At 39.3% G+C, this 22,345-nt stretch overlaps 2 protein-coding genes across 3 annotated transcripts; both read right to left on the minus strand.

The window, feature by feature from the left end:
- Positions 1-46: 46 nt before the first annotated feature.
- Positions 47-9,773, minus strand: LOC143877797 (spindle/kinetochore-associated-like protein). Its single transcript, XM_077380027.1, has 10 exons — positions 9,447-9,773; positions 9,237-9,361; positions 8,848-8,957; positions 8,676-8,754; positions 4,490-4,557; positions 3,274-3,379; positions 3,173-3,202; positions 2,954-3,067; positions 1,805-1,894; positions 47-1,723 (listed from the first exon to the last, which is right to left on the minus strand). Exons 1-9 carry the CDS (start codon positions 9,541-9,543, stop codon positions 1,817-1,819), a joined length of 807 nt encoding a protein of 268 aa, XP_077236142.1. The 5' UTR covers positions 9,544-9,773; the 3' UTR covers positions 47-1,723; positions 1,805-1,816.
- Positions 9,774-11,700: 1,927 nt separating this feature from the next.
- On the minus strand, positions 11,701-19,827 carry LOC143877809 (autophagy-related protein 8f-like). 2 transcript variants are annotated; one of them, XM_077380054.1, is made up of 6 exons: positions 19,654-19,827; positions 19,096-19,137; positions 18,672-18,727; positions 13,087-13,139; positions 12,118-12,236; positions 11,701-12,008 (listed from the first exon to the last, which is right to left on the minus strand). In XM_077380054.1, exons 2-6 carry the CDS (start codon positions 19,130-19,132, stop codon positions 11,905-11,907), a joined length of 369 nt encoding a protein of 122 aa, XP_077236169.1. In that variant the 5' UTR covers positions 19,133-19,137; positions 19,654-19,827; the 3' UTR covers positions 11,701-11,904. The 2 variants fall into 2 exon arrangements, with proteins under 2 accessions (XP_077236169.1, XP_077236159.1); XM_077380044.1 differs by having other exon boundaries at positions 19,541-19,824.
- Positions 19,828-22,345: the final 2,518 nt, after the last annotated feature.

Below are 22,345 nucleotides of genomic sequence, written 5' to 3' on the forward strand. Positions count from 1 at the left end.
CTTTTGAGGGTTTTTTTCAGATCCGTAATAAACTTCGCAGGTGTTTAAATAGTAAAAGACAAAACGAGTTAGTGCAATACAAGGAGGCAGGCCTTCTATTACATAGTGAAGTGAATCGCACCTTTGATCGATTGATTGGGACCGTTCCATCTGGTGGGCCCAGAGTTAGATCTCCAATGGCCCAAAAATCATACCAACGGGTCAATTTGGAGAAGGGATATGATTTTTTCGCCCCACTGAAGGATTATGCACCCCTTTTTAAGGTGAATTGTGGGCAGACTTTAATGCTTTCTTGACGTCAAATCAAGATAACAGGGGGGCACATAATCCAATGGGGGTGAAAATATCATCGCCCTTTGGATAATTCTAACATCCAATCAAACATATTTTTCGTATGATGGACCGCGTTGCCCCACTATTTTTAGGGCCTCGCTCCGTTTGGATGCCAGAATTTTTTTAGTTCTTGGGACTTTTGTGGAATTTCCACGGGAAACCCACGTTTGGTTGCTAGTTATATAGTGGGCAAAACAGAATCCCACAAACCAAAATAACCCCGCACGAAAGCTGGAAAAAAAATCCTAGGAACCAAAATAATCCCTCACGAAATCCGAGGAACCAAAATAACCAAAAGAAGAACTTTTTTCTTCCCAACAGTCAAGCAACCACCGGGATTTTTTTTCCCACCATAGTCCGGTCAACCAAACATGGGATTTTTATTTTACCGGGATACTTCCAGGGAGTTTTTTTTCCCACCAATCTCCCAGGAAGTTTTTGGTTCCACAAAAGTCCCAAGAACCAAAATAATTCTGGCATCCAAACGGAGTTGGAGGCCACTCGCTAATAGTGGATGTGCCTCATTTTATTTCAATGAGGTTGAGTCCTATTCAACTTTCACGAGGGTTGCTATAGCAAATTAGGATTGCTCTATCTAGGGTAGTGGAAGATATGAGGTGATTGGATCATTGAAAGCATAGTCCCCATCTGCACCACTGCCCCTCCACAAATATTTTATTTTTATCCGGTTAAGCACACAAAAATAATAATCACAACTGTAGGATATCAAGCAAGAACCATCCAAAAGAACGCAAAATCACATCAAGAAACAAGGAAGAAAATGTGCCCCATGGAATTTAAAGAACACCCGCTCATCCTAAAATTAGAAATAGCCACCTCTTATCAACATAACTTGACACCATATAGGAGCCAAACATGTATGTGTAGGAATTTTGGTCTAAGTAGCAACTCTTCTTAATACAATAATGACCTCTACTTGAAGTAGATCAATTTTACTTAGTACTGAATTAGGATACTAGTAGAATATGCCCAACATTACCATTCAAAAAAAAAAAGGGAAATGATTTATGCGCTCCAATGTTTTGATAAACATGCGCTCTAACTTTTGTCGTGTAGTATTTAAAGGGCTGTTAGAGGAATATTACAGTTCTCAAAAAGCTCTTAAAGACCTTAAATAATACAAGACAAACATGTGGAGCGCATGTTTATCAAAACATTGGAGCGCTGAAATCATTTCCCAAAAATAAAAAAAATATGCCCAACATTTTTCATGCTATCTATTCATCATATATCAATGAGGATCAAACAACACAAAAACTAATTTTAACAAAACCTGGAATGCAGTTTCTTTCATTAAGATAAAACACCATCTCTTCATTTTTTGTATACTTCTAAACTTCAACTTCAAGATTTTCTTGTTGACTGCCTCCTGTATCAATCGATTCAATAAGTAAATTTGTTCAATGAAATTAGAAGACAACTATAAGGTATCAAGGCAGATTCATGGAACCTGAAGGGTCAATCATTGAGGCTTTGAGAGGGTTATCACGCGGTGATGACCAACTCGTGTTTCTTGAATACGACCAAGATGCCGAAGGACCTGTCAAGCATAGTAACAAAAGCTGGTATTCAGTTATTGGCTGTTAGGCAGAAATATTCCCACAAACATTCAAATTTAAAAAATAAAAAATAAATAAATTCTTGAAGCAGTTATTTTTATTTTTTTAATCTCGTGAATCATGATTTGAAACTAGAATAAGAACGGCAGTTTACGGGTGTTATCATCAGCTAACATAAGCATGTGCAAATAGAACAGTAAAGTAATGCCTTTTCAGGAAATATAGTCTCTGGGTATATTCCAGCTTTTTCTTGTATCTTTGGGGATGATTTACTTAATCATCTCTTTTTGGAATGAATTTTGCAACCATTCAAAAAAAAAAAAAGGAAATATAGTCTCTGGGTGTACCACCTACCATCATGATTCATGAATGCAGTAACTAGAGAGTTCTATTGTCTTTTTATTTCCATGAGTTGCCATGTTGTTATTGTCAGATGCCTCATGATTGGGGTGCATGAATTCTAGATTTACACCACTTTGTGTTATTATTATCTTGCCTATTCCAAAACTCACAAATCTGACCAATGATGTGCACCGATGACTTTAAAATACTATGGATATTAGAATTTATTTTCGCTATGTTTCCAGGATGTCCCTTCTAGCAAACTATGGTGACCACCCGTATGATAAACATGTAGGAAAATACCCATATGCAAATACGGGAAAATGAGCACACAGGAATTTATTATTTAATAACACACTTCACCATCTGAGATATTCATATGGTTGGACTCAGAACGTGCAGATTTGTGTATATCATCAAGTAAGCAAAAGTCGCCATTTCAAAATAAATAAATCAATCAAGTAAGCAAAAGTCAGTTGAGTTTTTCTGGTTTTGGATATTTATCCGAGTTCAATAGATTCTAACTGTCCAGATCGCTATATGAAGTATGAACAAACATATGTGCATGATTATTAAATTGTAATCTAAAGTACGAAAATCATGATATGTTCAATTCCTAATTCCACATGTTATGTAGGCACACCGTTCTTTTTGTCCTATCATATACTAGATTATTAAACAAGTAAGCTAACACTTACAGTAAGAATTGCTTTCCCTGTGTTGTCAAGCTTCAGTCCCGATCCTTTCATATCTGTTTCAAGAAAAAAATGCTTGCCTTTCACAGCTTCTGTCATTGCAATATCTCGCACTTCCTACATGTTTTTCAAGGTTATACACTATTTTTATTCATAATAAAATATTTCCAGGGTAACTACATAAAGGAATTTAATATTGTGAGTTGGGTTTTCGTCACTTACTAGAGCCTTTTCCCAAGCATCTTCTCCCAACTTCAAAACGACACAAAATGTATCAAGACAACTAGAAAAGATAAACAAAAAACTAGCATAATAAGACCAACCTTCTTTTTGGGGGCAGCAATAAGTTGAGCATTAGCATCCGCATAGGTAGCCATTTCATTGACAGCAGCATTCAACTTGTCCAATGTGAGCCTTCCCCTCATATAACTGTAATGGACAAGAATAGGAGCTGGGAATTGGTTGGAAAGTTTAAAACGTTAATTGTATTAAATTAGTTAAATAACTCTAAATCTGAGATAACAGATTTTTTCCTCGTCAAGATTCAATTTTACCCAACTCTCCAGATATTATGCTTTGTTATTATAATCTACTCATTTTCTTCTGTTTTTTTCTCTGACAGGTATGAGATGAGTAATAATATAAGAATCCTTAGATGCCTTCTGATTTACTTAACTCAAGCTGAGACTTAGTTACAGCACTAAGCTGTATGGCCTATACAGCTGATCAGCCAAACTTCTCAGGTCCGTTTGTTGAGTTTAACGGGGGGGAACTAGCTATGGTTACTGAATTTAACCATTTTATCATTTCGGTTCAGAAGTTCCATTCTAGCACATTTGCAAATCTTAATTTAATGGAACTCCCTAACATTGGATGCTTTTTGCAACAAATTCAAGCATATGCTATGACGCAACCCAAATGGTAACACAATGATTGGAGTGTGTGGAGGTAAAGTAACCACAATAGGTGATGTATAATGGGTTTTAACTTCTAACTAATTGAAATTAGATACCATTCCACAAGGACTATCTATCCATTAACATCCGAATGAAAAAAAGGCACCAATGCTTGTCCCACCAGTGGTGCAAGCAATGGGAAGCATACCACAACAAGAGGGCCTCACACCAACTCATGGGGGTCTTGCCATTTGTGACAATGGCAGCAAAGTGTCATGCTATTTTTCATGCACACAGATGAAGCTAGCATACACCTCTTTCCTTAACACCCTTCACTTGTTTCTAACAACATTATTGGAAATCCACTCCAGAGGTGATACCATTAAGGCCATGGGAATTAGCTTGAAAGTTGTACAAGTGCTTATAGACAGCTATCAGTGTTCTCCTTCTATCACCATTCAACTCAAAAAAGATTAGAGGTGAATATTACTTCCATATGGATTAGCTTATGCCAAGGAACCAATATGATGGCCATGCCAAAGGGGTGACACGTGGGTGATTGATAGGGAACTGTTGATTTTTATGAAACCAAAAAAAAAAAGATCACATGTAAATAAGTGGTTGATAAAGAATCTGCACTCACGATGACAATGAATCAATCTCCTCAGCAGTGACATACCAACGAGGCACTGAACCACGGCCCTTTTTTTCCTGCAAATAAAAAAGAGTCAATACGAAGAATACTTTCACCTACCTAAAGAAGATGTACAAGATTTCCAAAAAATGGAAGTTGACTTGTATGTAAATGGCGAGCTCATAAAGAATGAGAATTACAGATTGATTATCCATTGGTTTTTTTTAGTGAAGCCAATTGCATCTGTTAGATACAATGGCACTATGTGTATAGCTTTGACACTTGCTTTGGCTACAAAGTTTGTTCTCACGTTCCTTGTGATCCGGTTGCTTCTTATTTAAAGAAGCCATGTGTTGACCTTCAGCAACTAGGTGGCCTATATTTTTTTAATGGAAAAGATATATATTAAAGAAAGAACAACAAGAGGATTTCCATGATCGAGGTGGTCTATATAATAAAAGTATATGAATAATAAACAAAAACATAATTGTGGACCTCAAGGGGGAAGTAAATAAAAAATCTCTAAACTCTCTCGCAATTCCTTTGGCTAGCCTATCGGCTTCGCTGTTAGCTGACCTTCTGCCATGCTGGAAAGAGGTTGCAGAACCTGCTACTTGGTCCTGGATTTCATCAAAATAATGAGCCAATAGCTAAGGAAACAGGTGACTCCCTTTCAACCATCTGGCTACATTAAGGGAATATCCCTTCACTACCAAGCAATACATAAGGCTGCTCTCCACTAGTCTCAAGCTTTGGAGGACCGCTCTAAACTCCGCCTCGTTAGAATCAGTTATACCTATGAGGTGCAAGAATGCCTACAAAGTCAACTCGTGTTCATCTCTAAGAGTGTCGCCGACACCTATTGGGCCGGAGTTGCTCATGCTCAACCCATCAGAGTTTAGTTTCAAATTTTCAATTGCCCAGGACCCGGTAAAGCTCATTCCTGACCATGCCTCACCACCTACTCACTGCTAACACCAATCCCACTCCAGCCATGCCACATGTCAAATGCAGACACAAACCTGAAACTAGGGAGCGCCCTTACCCAGGATATGGTTAGCGCAATAATCTTTGAAAAATAAACAAGGGAATCTTCACTAAACCTTCAAATACTCGGGCATTTATTTCTTTCCCGAGAACCCAAGGCGTGTCTAACAATATTTCGTGCTAGATGATCTTGCCTTCTCTGCGCCATAGAATAAAAGAACAGCACTTTAGGAGATCAATGAATTTGGAAGGAGAAACTCAAGACATGCTAAACCTCCCAAAAATTTTGCTCCACACTTTCCTGCCTATCTACAGTTTGGGAAGATATGGTCCACAGACTCCCCTGGTTCCATACATAGAGCACAATGGTCAATAATGAGCATGTGACGATTTCACAGGTGGTCCACTATAAGGATTTTGTCAAGAGCGGCTGTCCAACTAAACGCGCGCACACGCTGGGCGGAGCTGGAATTCTTCACACTTAGGCAATGAGCGAGGATGCTGGGCAAGGCACAACCTGTTGGTAGAATGATTTTATGCTGAACATATCTAGAGAGCTCCAGATCCAAACATTTTTATCTTCACCAGACTTCTTTATGTAACATCCTTGCAGCCTTTCCCAAATCCTCGCTACCGGATCCAGTTCCCCCTCAACAAAGTTTTGTCTAAGGTTAAACTTCCATGAGATGCCTTTCTCCCCCATTCAAACCAGTCCTTTATGGCCACTTATTAACAACCACTACAATTACAACTGGAAGCATATCTTTTGGGGTGAGTCATCACACCACTTATTAACCCATAATTGGGCTAGTAAACCTTGAATCCACGCCCATTGTTGATGTCCCCATCATTTATCCTGTCTCCCTAGTACACTTTGAACATAATCCCTTCATTAAATTAATATTTTGTCTCAAGATGTCTCTCCACATTGTAACCCTCATATATCTAAGCAGACCATCAGATATCCATCTTCCTCGAGAAGAGCCACACTTACCCTCGGTGACCCTAACCCATAGCTAGTTATTTTCCACTCTAAACCTCCATAACTACTTCCCCAGCAGCGCACTTTTTACCCCTTTTAACCTTTTGATACCAAGACCACTCCTCGGAGATGTGCAACAAGACAAACATCTCCATAGACAAGGAAGCAAAGCCAGGAGAAGAATGGAGGCCTGTTTCCCGTAAGTCATCCAATCGTGAAACAATTGCCTCTGAAGAGGAATCGAAAGAGCATCATCAGCAGACCAGACCGAACAAACTCCCAAAGCAACCCACCACACTATCAACATTCAACAGCTATTCAGTACTCAAAGAGGAGGAGGGGGAAGGTATGGGAGAACAGAACCCTGACCCCACTACAACCCCCAGCAGCCAATCTTCAGAAGCTGAGAATTCAAAAGACAGTGAATTGGAAAAGGAGAAAATTCGACAAAAAGGGATTCCAACCCCTCCTATCCTAAAAGACACTCAAACACTGATCCCTCCAATTCCTTCAGCACAAATCAACCAAAGATGAAATTGCACCCACTGCCACAAAGCAAACCCAAGGCAGATTCCAACTACAATTCAAATGATATCAATAGGTCTACAATTCAGATGATATCAGTAGGAGTATGGAACATTAGGGGACTATGTTCCAAAGCAAAAAAGAAAGGCATCAAAGAGGATGATTATGCCCACATAGTGAAAGGAAGGATATGGATCCTCTGGAATCCATACATAGTTACTCTTAATGTCATCGCAGAATTCAATTCAGCATGTCCACCATGAAGTGGAATTGCTCCAGACAAAGCAAAAGCTCACCTTACCAGCTATTTATGGGCAAAACTCCGGAGGGGGCAAAAGAATTCTGTGGAAAGATCTTAAGCAGCAATCCCCGACAACTCACCATCCTTGGATTTCATAGGAAACTTCAATACCATCTGATTCCCAGAAGAAAAGCATGGAGGAGCTGAACCAAATCATATGGACATGGATGAATTCAACAATTGCATAGACAGTTGCGGATTGACGGATCTAAAATCGGTTGGTCAAGCTCTATCCTGGATCAATAGTTCTAGAATGGGAGACATCAAGCTTTGCAGATTGGATAGAGCATTGGTAAACGAGGAATGGCTAATGCAATTTCCCAATCGTATGCCCATTACAACTCTACAAGAACCCTTTCATTTCTGATCATTCCCCATAGTTGTCACAATCTAAGAGACAATGAATCAAGGCCCGAAACCTTTCAGGTTCCATAATATGTTGCTGGAGGATAGCTCACTATAGCTGTTGTGGAGCAGGCATGGAGCAAAAGGGTGATAGGAAACCCAATGTATAGAATCGTCCAAAGACTAAAGGAGGTAAAACGCAGTATCAAGAGAAGGAACTCAAATGTGTTTGGACCAAGGTTGCCAAGGCGGGAATCAAAAGCGGGATTCGATTCGGGATTCGAAAGCGGGAATCGAAGGCTCCTGAAATGGTTGGAAGTGGGAATCGTGGGTTTGCCAGAGAGTCGACGGAGATTCGCCGGGGATTCGCCGGGGAATCGCCGGAGATTCGCCAAAGAGTCGCTTGGAGTCGCTGGGGAGTTGGGATTCGCTGGGGATTCGCAGGGAATGGCCTGGGAATCGGGGTTCCTAAAAAGTGGGAATCGGGGTTTTTATAAATTGGGAATCAGGGTTCCCAAAATTGGGAATCGGGGTTCCGACGGAATCGATTCGGGATTCCCTAGAATGGGGGAATCGAATCGAATCACGATTCCGATTCGCGATTCGGGGAATCGCGAATCCCCACCCTCAGGTACGAACCCTGCTTCCCTGGTTTGGACGTATTGTGTCAAAAAGTGCCACTAGCGTGTTACAGCCCACGCCTCGCATGCGCGTACGCAGATGGTGCATTGGAGTATCTTATGGCCCCACCACTTGCGCACGTGCCTGTAAAAGCAAGAGAGAAAAGTAGAAGGGTACTTATTAACCCCTCTCCACTTTTCTCATTTTTCAATGTGGAACTAAACCTTTGGTCTTCCCACAACTGTTCTACACCCTTTTCAAATATACCACTTCTCAAATTAAAAGCCTTTTATTTTTTAAAAAAAAATCCAAAAACACTTTATTTTGAAAATCTCTAACAGTGTTTACATATCAAAGCAACATTCCATGATTACCTAGAGGCAAAACATGAAACAATTTATAATCTAAACATAAAGCATAATTTCAATCCATACCTTTGGTGGTACTGCTGGCTCCTCCCTTACTTTAGAAGGAACAACAGGGATATCGCAGTTGGGTGTTTCCTGCGTGGAACTGAACCCGACGGATAAAGCATTTTATCAGCAACAAAATGTGAGAATGTGACGAAACAAATTCAATTCTAAGTAGAATATCTACAAAATTTACCAATTTGGGTTCCGAAATGATATGGCTGCATTGTCGTGCAATCCTGGGGGCTGATGAGAAAGCATGTGTTGTAATTTCTTTTGTTGGCGAAGAGACAGTTCGATGAGTCTCTGTATCAATAACAAGAAAACTAATTCATTTGAGAAACAATGAAAGCAAAGAATTTAATATTTTCTTTATGAGAAGGCTGAAGATATATTATTAAGGGGAAAACCCCTAATTGCATCAAAAAGCGAATAATTTAACATGGTAAACAAAAACCAAGATAATCTAAAACCTCAGTTACATCAGAAAGCAAGTAATTTAATAGCGGAAACAAAAAACAAGATAAGCTAAAACCCTAAGAACTGAAGAGAGAGAGAGAGAGAGAGAGAGAGAGAGAGATTCACTTTGGCCTTGGGAAGGGCTTCTGTCTCTTCTCGCAATCGATCTTTAATGGCCTGCATCTGATACTCCATTGTCTTCACAGAGGCATCCACTGCCGAAAGATCCGTAACACTGGTGGCGGCATACACTGCGAGATCGAAAAAGGGTTTTGAATCTCAGTTAATATCTCGAAATCTGAAACAAAAAGAAACTCAAAAATGGATTTTTCTTACTGTTGCGACCGATCACCAATTCCTGGAGCTCCATTATGCGAGTATTGAAGGAGGAGATTAGAGAATCCAGTGAAGACCCTGCTTCCTTTAGATCCATCGTGTTTTTTTTCCGAATTTTTTCTGTGTTCTGCTTTTTCTCTCGGAAGATTTGAATTGGGTTTGCATTTGGCGGGAATTTAAAGGCCACAACTCACAAGTCACAACATTAGGGAGGAGGTTTTAAGCCTACGGGGATGTGATCGGTCCGTTGATTCGACTTGAGAATATAGGTCAGTCCCGCGCATTTTCATTGACCCCACTTTGATCTGCTGATCGTAGACTCTTGATCTTTGCCCACAACGAAAGCGAATTATATATCAGAAACTAGGGAGCACGCGAAGTAGGGGTGCAACTTGGGTTGGGCTCAACCCGAACCTGACAAGTTCAATCCAATTTTGGCTCAGGTTGGGTTGGCATTTCCTTGGGTTGAGTTGGGAAAAGCCAAACCGAATTGATTTCAGGTTGACCTGAACCCAACTTCTGTTTATCTTGGTTTTCTTTGGGTCATGTTTTTTTTCTCGTGTATTCTGTTTGGCCCTAGGTGAACCCGAACTCAACTAGACCCGATTTGGGGTCAGATGGATTGGGTTAGACTTGAGGGAATTCTATCTTGGGTTGAGGCCAACCCAACCCGAGTTGCACCCCTACTCGAAGATGATTGGATCATCAGTAAGATGTGGGCCCACTGTGTTTCTACTCCATCCACTACAAGAAAATGTAGTAGTAGCGACCATTTTTTTAGGGCCGGCAATTTCACCCGAGAAAGCGGGGATCCTCCCTGCGCCTGCCCCTCTTGGGGCAAGGGATTCCCCGATTTGAGAGGGGATGGGGACGGGAAGGGGGGTATACAAAATTCCCCGGTGTGGGACATGTAGGGGACGGGGATGCAATTGGCCCCACCCCGCCCCAGCCCCATTAATCAATATTGTTTATTTTAGTATTTTTTAAGTGTTTTTTTTTGTTTTATTTTTTGTGAGAACTTTCTTGGGAATTTAATATTAAACATTTCAGTTTCACATTTGCATTTCTTTCTTTTAGGTAAGTGATTTTGGAACCACCATATTTTGATCATTGTACAAACAGAGTCTGATTAAAAATTAAAAATTAACAGACAATAAAACAAGATGAGTTATGGGAAGATATCAAAACAAGGGACTGCCAACATCATCTTAGGGCTTTTTAACTTTACGTTTTAAGTTTTATACCTAACAAATAACAAGGGATTGGGTTTTAGCTTGGTCACTTACTTAATATGCAGCATTGAATTATTTTCTGAACTTTTTTATTGTATTGGAAACTCTCTTTTTGTATCATTGATGTTCATGCATCTCATGGTTATGTTTCACTTAAATTTCATTTGTTGGATTAGGGGGAGAAACATCCATAGATTACAGGCACCCAGCAGCAGTGTCTAAGGGAACTTAGGGAAGTGATATTTACGCCCCTTTTGATTAGGGACACCTGGCAGTAGTGTATCAATGACTAAAGAGGGGCTGCTGATGTTGGGTTGGGGGGGGGGGGGGGGGGAGGCGAGGGGATGGGGATTAGTTAGTCCCCACGGGGAGGGGGGGGGGGGGGGGTTCCCCACCATCCCCACAATGGGGAGCGGGAAAATTCCTTGTAGTAGGGAGGGGGCGAGTAGGGGGGAAATTCCCCGCAGCAGGGAAGGGGGCAGGGACCCCAACATCCGGCCCGACCCGCCCCATTGCCAACCCTACGTTTTTTAGAAGTTTTCCCGAAATTTCAACCAGCCAAAGTTTGTAATGAAAATTTTTTTTTTTTTTTTGTGTACCCAAAACCAAAATTTAAAACCATGGTCACAACATGGGATTTCATCTTTATCTTCCTAACGAAATCCCATATTGCTGGTGACTCATTTAGGCCATTGATTACTTAAACCGTCTTTATATTCCAACCGAAATTCCATTTTGACTCATTTAGGACATTGGTTACTTAAACTATTTAAAACCTTCCACTAGAGAGAGAATTCACCCAGCTAAGCCCTCTTTACAAACGAATAAGCCAAGCATTAAACTTTCTGAGGAGCTAGGTATTTCAAAGTTTCAGAGCTTAGTCGCATTCATGTTCTCTTGTACTTCTTTCATTTCTATCAATAAAAATTCAGGTGCCCCCCCAGGGTTCGAGGTAAATTCCGGGTTAAAAACATGTGTTGAAACACAGTAATCAGATTTAAGTAAAGCAACTGAATTGAAGATGGACTAAAAGAGCAGAATTATCATTTAAAGCATTTAGCAGGTTCAGACTTAGAACGTGTCCCCCATCAGAAACCTATGTACAGGATAAAACGAGCTTTGTGACTGGAGAAGAAAGTCCTTTGCGGCATTAACAGATATAAAAATAGATATGAAGATGATCGGGGAAAAAAAAAAAAAACAGAAATCATGACTATGCAAGATGACTATGGAATACTCTGGAGGCCAAATGTATTCTCTCCACTGTAAGTCACGTAGAGAAACCCATCTTCATCCTTCTTCTCCTCATATATTGTCGACATTAGTGCCCCTACACAAAAAAAAAAATCAAATCCAAAATAGAGCCACCTATCAGAAGCAGCCCCAATGCTTGAATATATCATAATAAAATGAAATTTACTTAGATTGCATCAATAGACCTGTTGAAGGGAGGACATTGTCTACAAATATGAAGATCGCCTTTTCTGCGCTTAGCTTGATTCTCTTGCGAATTACATAGACGAATTGCCCTACGGTCAAGTCCGCCGGGACTAGGTACCTGCATTTAAGTTGTTGTTGCCATTATTCAGATCATTGAACCACTGACACATTACCAACCCTCCTTATTTTTGCAAGTCCTGAATTCTTTTGGATATCACCAAAAATGGATCCTTGTTTGCAAACACTCTTATTCTAAGTTAAGCTTCTCTGTAATTGGGACAATGCGGCCTCTTTGGAAACCATTAACAATATAATTTGAAGGTGAGTGGTATTATTTACATATTAAACTATATGCTTGTATGCTAATAATTTTAAAAGTAGTCAAAGAGACAGAGACATCCATCATCCATTGGAATGAATGGATTACAAATATTGAATGAGACATACAGAGGTTCGTCATTTAATGAACTAATAAAATGTTAACTTTTACCCTAAAAATGCTTCTAAATTGTATTTTATCAATACCTAAGATGTGATGTAAATGTTCACACAAAATGCTTCCTAAATTATAATTTGTCAATATCTAAGATGTGATTTTCCTCAATACTCAAAGAACTAACTGTGAATGTGTAATTATCTATTTATTTTCTTTGAAATGGACAAATTTCAGAACGTTAGATGGCATGAATTGTATGTTTGTTGAGGATCTCTTGAAATCGTATTTCTCCCTTTCTCCCTTCTGAGTAGTATAATAAGCTATTGAAGAACTATTTTTCCCTTATTATACTGTTCTCGACTCTAACCTTATTTATAATTATTTTACAATTGGTTCCCTTGTGTTATCATTTAGAAAAGCTCCGCTGGATGTTTTGTGAATTCCCCATAACAACACGAAGAATGCAAGGCCAAAGAACAAATAGCAGTAGTAAACCGTACAAGACAAAAATTAATATGGAAAAAATGCTCACTTTTTCTTATCAATGTTTGGAATGTCGCTTCTCTCTGCCTTCTCCACGATCACCTTAACCTCATAAGAACATGTTGCTATATAAGTCATTATATGATCCAGGAAATTGTTGAAAGAAACTCAAGCCTTTGAACAAGGAAGAAAACAGATGAGCCATTCAAAAAAGAAAAAAAAAAGAAGAATAACATATGATGTTCAGAAAAGCAATGTCAGACACAAAATAGTATATTAAACAAAAAATTATGCTCGTTGAATAATCAAAAGCAAGTAAGAACATACAACAAAGATTTGATTAATGAGAAAATTTCAACACTGTAAACAATATTATGCATCTGATAAACCTTCTAAGCGGAGATGATATAAACAATAGGCAATAAGCATTTTTGGGGAATGATACCATGCTAAGCCTTATATTTGGATAAGTGCGTAGAAGCTTGATGTGGGCTACCCACATGATGTACATTTGCTCCTGAAAATTCATTTGATGGGCCCTATTGTGGAGATGACATGGTCTGAAAATCATCGTTGCTAGATAACATCTATCAGTTTTGTGGCTAGCAAACAGTTAATTGTAAAAAAAAATGAGCAGCAGTCCAAATCCAAGTTCTCTGATCTAATTATTTGGAATGTCTTATCAATGTGATTTCCATGCTGCCATCTAATGGAAAGTGATGGGGGGTACCATCCAAAATGACATGAAGAATCAACACGTTATGAAGAGGTCGTGAAGAGTTTTATCTAGTTTTTAGAATTGTTTTTTTTTTTTTTTTTTGAATAGTTAGTTTTTAGAATGTTAGTTAAATCTTTTTAAGGCATAGAGGGTATTAAAGTCATTCCCATCAAAATCACTTGATTTTTTTTTTTTGAATTATGAGTGTTTTAAATAGGCCCCACATGTATTGCGAAAATTGTAGTGTCTATGGGCCCTATTGTGGAGATGAAATGATCTGAAAATCATTGTTTTAAAAAAAAAAAAAAAAGGTACCAGAAATTTTTTATTAATGAAGCAAAATCCAATTACAGGGGACAAGCAGCTCCCAACAATAGATCACCATATCCACATGCGGCGCAAAAAAAAAACTATCAGTTTTGTGGCTAGCAAACAGTTAATTGTAAGAAAGTATGCAGCAGTCAAAATCCAAGTTCTCTGATCGAATTGTTTGGCATGTCTTATCAAAATGATTTCCATGCTGCCATCAAAATTGTAATTCCCTTTTCACCTGGGCCCAAATCCCATCTTTTTTTTATGTTTTATATTTATAGATTTTTTAAATTGTAATTTTTTTCCTCACCGTGTTTTTAGTAGACCTGGCAAACAGGCAACCCGACCGGAACTCCATCATAGGCCAAATCCCATCTTCTCAATCACCAAATCCAAACACTCCCACCCAACTCCATCATAGGCCAAATCCCATCTTCTCAATCACCAAATCCAAACACTCCCACCCAACTCCATCATAGGCCTTTTCTATATTAATCTTACATAAGAATCCTTGTTTGCAAAGCCTATGGCAAGTGGCTCAGTGGCATCAATACAAAGAAAAGCACCATCATGGAATTGTCTACCATCTATAAATGAACTTTGGGAACTAGAGAAAACCTCCTTAAAAACCGACCGGAGCCTAAAAACTAGGACTTCGACAAGAATTTTATGCATACTACCAACCAAGCTGATAGGCCTGAAGTTAGTCAACTTCTCTGCTACCTCCTCATATACACAAGCGTGACAAAAGTAGCACCCACACCTCTCCCGAGGGTCCACCTTCAAAAATCCCTTAAACTCCATAAGGTCTTTCATCACCCACTCCCAAAAAACCTAGAAGGGAGCCAAAGAAAAGCCATTGGTACAAGGAGCTTTATCTTACACAGAAAACACCGCCTCTGACTCCTTCCTCTCCAAAAGGCTTCTATAAACCCTCATTAGAAGCCCCACTCAAGTTGTTGAAATGAACGTTCTCCAACTTATCTAAACCCCTATTCCTACCAAAATAGAGCTTCCCATAGAAAGACACAACCAAGTGATAATGTTGTTACTATCGACAGATAAGCAAAGAGTGAATCATGCCAACCCTTCTTCTACCACTAGTTATATTGTGAAAATAGGATGTATTATTATCTCCTTTTAACAACTAAGCGCAGGACTGTTGTTCCCATCTTAATTCATCCTGTAAGATTAAAAGATTATACTCTTCTAAGAGTTTTCCTTTGCAAAGAAGCTCATCCCCTAAAAGCTCCTTGATATCACTAACTCTCTAAATTAGCAATTTTTCCTAGAAGCGTCTCTTTACTAATATTATTCACACCCAACTCCTCCCTAACCCATTTTTTAAGATTTTCTTTCATATTTCTGAGCTTCTGACTCAATTTATTTTCCGACCCAAACCCTGAGGTCTCCTCCCACCAAATTTTCCACTTATCCTTCAAGCGAGGATGCTCCAACCAAGTGAGTTCAAATCTAAAAAGGGAACGGCCCAGCTCCCTTCCATAAAATCGAGAACTATATCAGCTTGTGAACAGAAATGGGTTTGAGCAAGGCCAACTGAATAGGATCATGAAAAGCCAAACAGAATCAGGAAAATCCTCACACAATAAAGAGAAATCTATCCAAACAACTGTTGCTTTGGTCCATCTCCCACATGTATCGAGCTCTCGAAAGAGGAGGATAAAAAAGAGAATTCCTACTAACAAACAAAGAAAAGGTCGTCGTCTTTTAAGTGATTCTGGTATTACAGTTCCTTTCTTCTACAAACCAGAACTTATTAAAATACCCCTGAATACAGCTCCGCACGCATCTCACTTCGTTTCGCTCTCCTAGACGGCCTTTATATCGACAAGAAAGCCCAAAGACTAAGGTCATCCACCCTGTTAAGCCTAATCGACACCTTAAAACTCCAATCACCTCTTCCGCACTGAATTTAAAGACGCCAGGCTACTAAAATCCCTCCAAAAGCACCAATCAAATCCAAATTAGTAAAATCACAACCCGAAATACACACCAAAGTTTTAAGATCCATTGCCAAATGACCAACCCTCTTATTCACTTGAAGTGAAAAGCTATAAAATATATTTTCTGAAGTATCTCCTTAGTGTGTGCCTTCTCATAGTCGGAATCCAAACCTCTTATGTTCCAAGACAAGGTCTTCAAGATAAACTTGATTTAGAAGAATGTACCTCTCTCTCTCTATCTCTACACTGCAACAAATTCTAGACCTATCTGAACCAGATTTATCCCTCTCTACACTGCAACAACTTCTAGACCTCCCATCTGAACCAGATTTATCTCTCTTCCCTTGTAATTAACATTAAATTCTAGTCTGGCTAAATCTCTAATAGACAAATTTCTCGATCTACAACTAGTTTTTCTATTCTTTCATTTCCTTTCCAATATCTCCACTCTGCAGATCTAAAATACACTCATGCCTACTTTTCTAACCATACAAAGGAAAGACCAAACTCCTTCAACGTAAGTAGCATATGGCCATATACTCTTCTACTACAATATTACTATCATCAAAATTAGCAACACCTTGGTCACTCATAGGCAATTTGACAGATTCCCATTCAACAGGGCCAACCTCTAAATCCACCACAAGTAAGGCTGAGCCACCAATACATGTTGCAAATTTCCTCCCTTCTTTTCTACTAGGCTTTTTACCAGATGCTTACCCTCGAGTTATGTAAAAACTATTGTATCAATGCTCGCGGTAAACCTCTAAGAAACAAAGTGTTCACAACCATCCAAACTCCAAAGTTACCACATGCCGAGACTCAGAGATCGGGTCCGAACTTCCAAAGCATTAATCACAGGCTCAACAAGCAGTATGTCCTTACCAAACAGTTCCAGAGGGATACAAGAAGTAACCCCAAAGTTGGCAAGCTGAAGCCAAGTGCGTAAGAATTGAACCTAGTATCAACAACAGTATTTCAATTCACACCAAAACCTCTAGGACTCTGCTTGCTATCCCAGCTCGACCAGACTTTGTTGCACCTTCGGCAAGCTACCCTTCTTCTAAAATTAAGAAAATCACACTTCGAGCAAAACCAGTCAGCCATTGTTCAAATTCTTATCTCTTCACATTTGCTTCGGCCAGTCTATAATCTATTGTATTCCGCCTGATATCTGAATGGAAAGAACCACCATTCTGCTCCATTCAATATAACCAGTCACCCAATTGCAGCCTATCAATGCCCCCCTGTTAGAAACTTCCTGACCAAAGAGTCCAAAATCGGTGAAAGGTATTCTTTTACAGGTTCATATTCTATTTACATGTCTTTATTTATGATTCTGATATGTTTAAGCTATACATGGACAGTTTCTATAGCCTCTCAACGATATTCTTGTGTAAAATTCAGTTGCAAACTAAGGTCTTCAAAATGAAATTTATTACATTGGAGAACATAAACGTGTCCAAATGGAAATCAAGATTCAAGACCTTGCAAGAGAATGACAAGATAGACAAGGAACAAATTATGACCTAAACTTATCCAAACCTTTTTCTTCCTAATGTTTTTATTATGTGGAGACTTGATAGTTTTTCCAATTGGGATTTGCTAGCGTCCATCACAGAAGGCATTTTGCGGATGGGCTGTTGCATGTGAGAGCAACCACCTCATGAATGAAGACAAAGTCTGCTGAAAAGTGAGCCTGTGTGGCTGCTGCTCTCACATGCAACAGCCCATCCGTGAAATGCCTTTTGCGATGGAGGCTAGCAAATACCTTTCCAATTTGTCCCCTTCAACATCGCACTTTTAATTTATTGTCTGTTTTCGAAAAGTTCACTTTCACATCTCTCTTCCAATATTGATATTCGTCCTTCAAGCCTGTCTGTTTACCTTTTCTGCCATAGGTATCTCCCATAAAACTAAACCTTTTCTCCCCAGGGTTCAAAATTTTAACAAGTTTGTTCCCTAAGCTTCACATTAAGTAGCTCATGGGAGTTCTCAGAAATCGTCTCGATCTATCGCCTTCAAAACAACTACATACATCCTTTCATGAATCCATCCCGATATTTTAGGACAACCCATTTATATACATTTGATATTAAGAGAGGAGAACAAACACGAAAAACGACAACGCTGAAAAACAGAGATTCATATACTTGTCCAAATATAAATAAATAGGTAGCAGTAACAAATGATAATGGTCTCTTGGAAATCGTCTCGAACGATCCCTTTCAATGGGACTACATACATACTTTCATGGATCCATCCTGGTATTTTAGGTCACCCCATTTATATACAATTTAAATTAAGAGGAGAACAAACACGAAAAAAGATGAACGTTGAAAAATTGAGATTCATTAACTTGTCCAAACTAGGTTTACTCGCCCAAGACTGGAGTAAAAACTTTCTTGCAATTTAGTTTAACTCAACATGCTTGTAAAACCCTATCCAAAACTACAAAAACCAGCCAAAAGTCAAAGAAATTTAGACTAGTTCATGTCCAGGTCGAACAATGAATGTTTAAACCTTTCCCAAAACCAGCTCAAGCATCATAAAATAAAAAAAGTCAATCGTAAAAGATTGGATGTACAAGAAATCAATCAAGGAAAGCTTGCTAAAAAACAACTGAAGGTCTACTCTCACCGGAATCCTATCTGGATATTTGTCCCTGATCCTAGCAGCCTCAGCACGCCTTTTCTCTGCACATGACAGCCCAGGGATCCTTCATCAGTTTCAAGAAGCCATGAGAGTTACAATCAATTAAACACACTAAAGCCCTGTTCCCTTAAGATTATAACAACCCAGAGTTAGCGCCAAACCGATCAATGGACTCAACAAGTCAATATTATGTTTAAATTTGAGTCCATTAATCAGTTTGGCATTCACAATCGTTTGGCCTAATCTTAAACGAAGTAGGCATATGAACTATACAAAACCCAACAATACACAAAAATTACCCATGAAAATGACAATCAATTAAACACCCAAAGAACCTAATAAACACATATATAGTTCTCGTACAAAACCTACACAAAAATTAGCTGTCTATAAGGGAAAGAGTGCATACCAAGGTCATGCTCTTGCTTGAAGTAACTTTTTGCCATTTTTCCTACAATCAGTGAAAAGTATTATCTTTAATGACAAATTGAAAATCATTGATGAATATATTTATGGCCAGATGCACATGAATTTATAACCTTATAATCGGCAAAAAAAGAAGAATGTATAACCTTATAATCGGCACAAAAAAAAAACATGACTAAGAAACAGCAACGGAAAAAAATATTAACAATCTGGTTTCAAATTTCCAAGAAACGGAAAGCTCATAGATATGCAAAACATAAGATCAAAATTCAGTAAGGAAACCCTAATTTTTCTACATCAACGACTTTCTCTGTATCGGTCATATCAAAAGATTAAAAAATATAAAATAAAGAAGGCATGATTAGGGCACTGAAATCAAAACAGTCTAATCGAAAAAAAAAAGAAATAGAAGATCTTCATTGAATTACCAGCAGATTAAGAAAATCAAAAGGAGTATGCGATCAGAAATTGAATTGACTTCAAGAATCAGAATGAAATAGAAAACCCTAGCCTATCTAGGATGGGTCGGACGTAAAAAAACCTTTCTCTTTCTCTGGAGACACCCGTGCGTGGGCTCTCTCTGATTGGAGATTATATAGAAAAATTAAAAGCGCCGCCCTACTCTGACACGATTCTTCTTTTTTTAGTTATGTCTTGCCGTCTTGGTGTAACTTTTCTTGCCAAAATAACTTTGAAGAGTAAATGGGAATCGGAATTGGCATCCAATCTAGATTCCTATTCTTATTCCCCTAAAATCTAGACCTGGCAAAATCCGCCCGTGCCAGCTGGTCGACCCATCCCACCCGCAAATTTGCAGGTACGGGTTGGCATTTGAGTGACCCGTCAAAATTGACCCTCGGGTCACCCAACCTGACCAAGCATGGGTTGGGTCGGGTGAACCTGCGGGTACCCGCAGATACCAGCATTTTGTTTTTTATTTTTTATTTTTTCATTTTTTTTGGTTCTGACGCAAGAGAGAAGCACCTTCTCTATACTAACTTATTCCGGACCAGTTATGCTAAAAAAGCGACATTTCTTTATCTTTCTTTGAAGTCATTTCAGTCGTTTACTACTTTGCATCCTTCACTTTTAGCAAGTCGTTCGCTAGTTGTTGGCGTCATTTCCTAGTTGTTGGCGTCATTTCCTAACTCACAACAAAGGGTAGCTTTCAAATAAAAGAGGGGATTTCTCTCTTTTGAAAGATACTATAGGCATTTTGTGTTACTTCATTGAGAAGCAATCCATACCAACCGTGAAATCAAAGAAGAAGATAAATGGACGGTCTAGATTAACAGGCAATGCAACCTAGTATAAAAACGACTAGGGTTCGTTTGCAATGGCGTACTCCTAGCATTTTTTTTTTTAAGTCTCTTTTTTCTATTTTTGTTGCTATAATTTCCTTATTCACCAAAAAAAAATACTCTTTGGCAAAAATTGCAGGTTGACCCAACCCACCCGCAATGAGTGTGGGTCACCTAAATGCTGACCCGTAGGGATGTGGGTCATTTTGACCCAACCCGTTTGACCCGCACCTACATGACCCGCAGCCCGTAGGTAACCCAACCCAACCCGTCCGTTTGCCAGGTCTACTAAAAACAAGGCGAGGAAAAAAAGTACGATTTAAAAAATCAATAAAATTTCATTCCAATTGGAGCAGAATCAGAATACCTCTTGGGGCGAGAAATATATTCCGACGTTTTTTATTCTTTTAATTCCGTCCAATGTCATTTTTGTCCCATTGATTCCCTTCAATTTTTTTTTTTAACCAAACGCTTAGTGGATGTGATCAGATTCATCTGATCAAGTGTGTCTAATTTATGTTTGAGCCACCTTGATCGGATGATCCTAACGCTTGATTTACGAGTCTGTTTGGTTGGCTGGAATCAGCTTCCTATCCTTATTCTGCTCGATTCTGACTTTATTTCTTGTTTTACGCTTTTCAAGGTGTATTTATTGCTTTTATGAGAATTTGAGCTCCTTCCTTTTGTCTCTTAGCGGACGTGGCCCCAATGGTTGATGCCCTTAACCGTGGCTCATCCGTGCCTTTGTATATCTTAAGGATATCTGTTAGAGAGGAGGGGGTGGGGGGAGAGAATTTGAGCTCCTTCCTTTTGTCTCTTAGCGGACGTTGGCCCAATGGTTGATGCCCTTTTTTTCACAAAACAGAATCCCGTTCTCCTACACCTCCCCCCTCCGAACAGAAGTCGTTAACTTTTAAGCCTTTTAGACCTAACCGTAGCTCATACGCGCCTTTGTATATCCTAACGATATCTGTTAAGGGGGGGGGGGGGATATCCATCAGAAGGGCGGGGATATCACTTCCCTTTCCTAGCAATGCCTGTTTTGTTAATTCACTTCTTTGTTAAAATGGGGTTGCAAAAGTTGTACTCCGGAGGGGGCTCATAGGAGGGGAACCTAGACCCCCTGAATTGCCTGATTTATAAAAGTGATCAAGCCAGCAGCCAATGATCCTTGGATGTGAGCCATTACAGGGTTGGTTTGGTGCTTTGGATCGAGATTGGCTGAACTCACCGTCAGCCAAAGTGGTTGGTAGACACATCCATGTGCCAACACTTGTCTATACTGAAAAAAACAACATGGTGATCTTTAGGACTTCGGATCAGAGGCTACTTCAGATTCATTGTAAAATAAAAACAAAGAGAAACAATCTCAGGGGCTTATAAATAATACGGATAACTAAAGGGCCACCCAACTTTTCCTATTATGTATGATAAGATTTATGTTTATAAGGCTTTAAATAACCTCTAGGACCACCCAAGTTCTCTCGAACAGCTCCCTCGTATGAGTTAAATGAATAAGACAAATTCTGCTACGAGGGAGAGCCTTTGGTTGGCTGGAATCGTGAGTTCTATAAAGCCTTGCGGGTTGAGGAGGAAGCTAAGGAAAGCTAAGGCCATGTTTGGCAACCATGGAATACTTGTGGACCCAAACTGCGTGAGAGGAGATGAGTTGGATGGAGATAGAGAGAATTGAGTGGGCCGAGTGGAGGTAACATAAAAAATCACTAAAACCAGTGAAAATAAAACGCCTATTAATTTTTTTTTTTCATGGGCTTTTCATGCTCCCCTCACTCTCACCCTCACCCTCACCTAAGACTATTTCCCATCCATCTCTCTCAACTGGCCCTACAAATATTGGTGGCCAAACATGGCCTAAAGCTTCCCGGCAACTTGTTTCTATGGCAAGAAGTTATACCAGAACGATTTCTTAAT

The sequence above is a fragment of the Tasmannia lanceolata genome, unplaced genomic scaffold, assembly GCF_043159265.1.
Source record: "Tasmannia lanceolata isolate RefF3 unplaced genomic scaffold, GAP_Taslan_0.1 ptg000002l, whole genome shotgun sequence".
In the NCBI taxonomy this organism is placed as follows: domain Eukaryota; kingdom Viridiplantae; phylum Streptophyta; class Magnoliopsida; order Canellales; family Winteraceae; genus Tasmannia; species Tasmannia lanceolata.